The 1,947-nt window shown below is 59.5% G+C and overlaps 1 protein-coding gene across 4 annotated transcripts in view; it reads right to left on the bottom strand.

The window, feature by feature from the left end:
• STX2 (syntaxin 2) overlaps positions 1-545 on the bottom strand; it is a 54,373-nt gene extending 53,828 nt beyond the window's left edge. For all 4 annotated transcript variants that reach the window (XM_017504517.2, XM_017504518.2, XM_017504516.2 and 1 more), the window contains exon 1: positions 341-545. In XM_017504517.2, the coding sequence (XP_017360006.1) occupies positions 341-370 (30 nt within the window). In that variant the 5' untranslated portion in view covers positions 371-545. The remainder of the gene's footprint in view (positions 1-340) is intronic.
• Positions 546-1,947: the final 1,402 nt, after the last annotated feature.

The following is a 1,947-nucleotide window of genomic DNA, read 5'->3' as shown; positions in this document are numbered from 1 at the left end:
GGACTCCCCGAGACCCCCGCCCTGGGGACCCCCGTCCTGCGGACCCCGCCCGGAGCCCCCTCTCAGGACTCCCCGAGACCCCCGCCCTGGGGACCCCGCCCGGAGCCCCCTCTCGGGACTCCCCGAGACCCCCGCCCTGGGGACCCCCGTCCTGCGGACCCCGCCCGGAGCCCCCTCTCAGGACTCTCCGAGACCCCTGCCCGCAGCCCCTGCCCCAGCACGCTAGAGACCCGCGCCCTGGGACCCCCCCGGAGCCCCGCCCAGGACACCCCGAGCCCCCGCCCGCCCTTTAGACCCCGCCCCGGCCGGGCCTGAACCGCTACCCGCGGCCGCGGCTCACCGCCGTCAGGTCTGGAAGCCGGTCCCTCATCCCCGCCCGCCGGGCCGCGCGCCCCGCCGCTCAAGCCTGTTCTGAGCCGCCTCCGGCCGGGCAGCGGACTCTCGGGTCGCCGCCTCAGGCCCCGCGATCCCGGCCCCTCGCCCGCCGCCCTCCCGGGAGCCGGCGCTGCCACGGCAACCTCGCCCCGCGCGCTCTGCGCATGCCCGGCCTGCGCCGCGCCCCGCACCCACCCACAAGGCGGAGGCGCTTTCCTGCGGGAGCCCCCGAGGGGCGGGGCCTGGGAGATGGGCGGGGCCTGTGCGGGGCGGGGCGGGGCCTGTGCGGGGCGGGGCGGGGCCCAGCCGAGCCCCAGGCTGGCAGGAGAGCTACAGGTGCTGTTTGTCCCTTCTTGATCTGCTCTTATGCTTTCACACCCATTCTTTTATTTATTAAAATATAGATCATTCAACGAATAGTGACAAAGAGCAAAGCTCCCGGAATGAGCTGGGTGCAGCTTTGGTTAATACACATGCCGAACCTTCTCTTGGGGTCCACGCCCAGCCTGGGGTGTGAATGAAGGAGAAGGGATCATGTAACACACATGATGCTTAAGGAGCATAACATGGCAAGGGGAGGTAACGTGAAGAGCACCCGCAGGCCCAGCCCTGGGATGCAGCTCTGGGCATTAGAGACAGGCAATACAGACACAGACAAATAAATAATGGAAGAAAATGGGGGCATGGGCACAGAGAAGGACTGGCAGAGAGGTCGTCATGAAGGTGCAGGAGCTTAGGTGAACTACACAGGTTGGAGGAACAGTCCCCAAGGCCACCGTCGCCTCCGACACCGACTGCAAGTTCTGGGGATTTCCAAAACCACCTTCAAGTTCCATAATTTGCTGGAAGGGATGACAGAATTCACTAAAAATTACTGTACTCACAGCTATGGTTTCTTACAGGGAAATGATGCAGATTAACATCAGCCAAGGAAGAAGGGCAGTGGGGGAGCCTGGGGATTGGAGCGTGGTGCTTTGAGGTCTTCCCGTAATCCTCTCCCTGTGGAGTCAGGCCTCATTAGTTGCCCTGCACTGATATGTGGCCATACACACCAAGTACTGCCAGCCAGGGAAGCTCACTTAGCTGCAGTGTGCAGAACTTTTACTGGGCTTCATTGCGTGTGTGTGATTGACTGTTTGCTCTCATAGCTGATATCAGCCTCCTGGTTAAGTGATATCCATGTAATCCCAAGCCTGGGGTTTAAAAGCCTGGTGTTAAACTCTAAATCACACTGTTACTCTCTCTCTCTGGCTAGCTGAAGATTCCCAGGCAAACAAAGATTGCCTTCCAGGAGGAGAAAGCAAGACCAAACTTCTTTTTAAACAAGGTTAAAGTCTTTACTGCCTCCAGGAGGAGGTGGCTTTGATCTCATGAGAAGGCAGCCCTAAGTAATCTACTTGAGAACAGGCTACACAGAAAAAAGAGAACGTTTTGGATGTGGTTCCAGGTGTGATGTGGTTCTGTTACCCGATGGAAGCTCTTGACGGAGAGTTGTCCAGGTTCTTGGTGCCTCGCACACAAAGAATTGAACAAAACACACGAGCAAAGCAACAAAAAACAAAACAATGAAAG

Source organism: Cebus imitator, unplaced genomic scaffold (genome assembly GCF_001604975.1).
Source record: "Cebus imitator isolate Cc_AM_T3 unplaced genomic scaffold, Cebus_imitator-1.0 Scaffold323, whole genome shotgun sequence".
Lineage (NCBI taxonomy): Eukaryota > Metazoa > Chordata > Mammalia > Primates > Cebidae > Cebus > Cebus imitator.
Note: the sequence above shows the minus strand (reverse complement) of the source record. Positions and strands in the feature narration are given on the sequence as shown.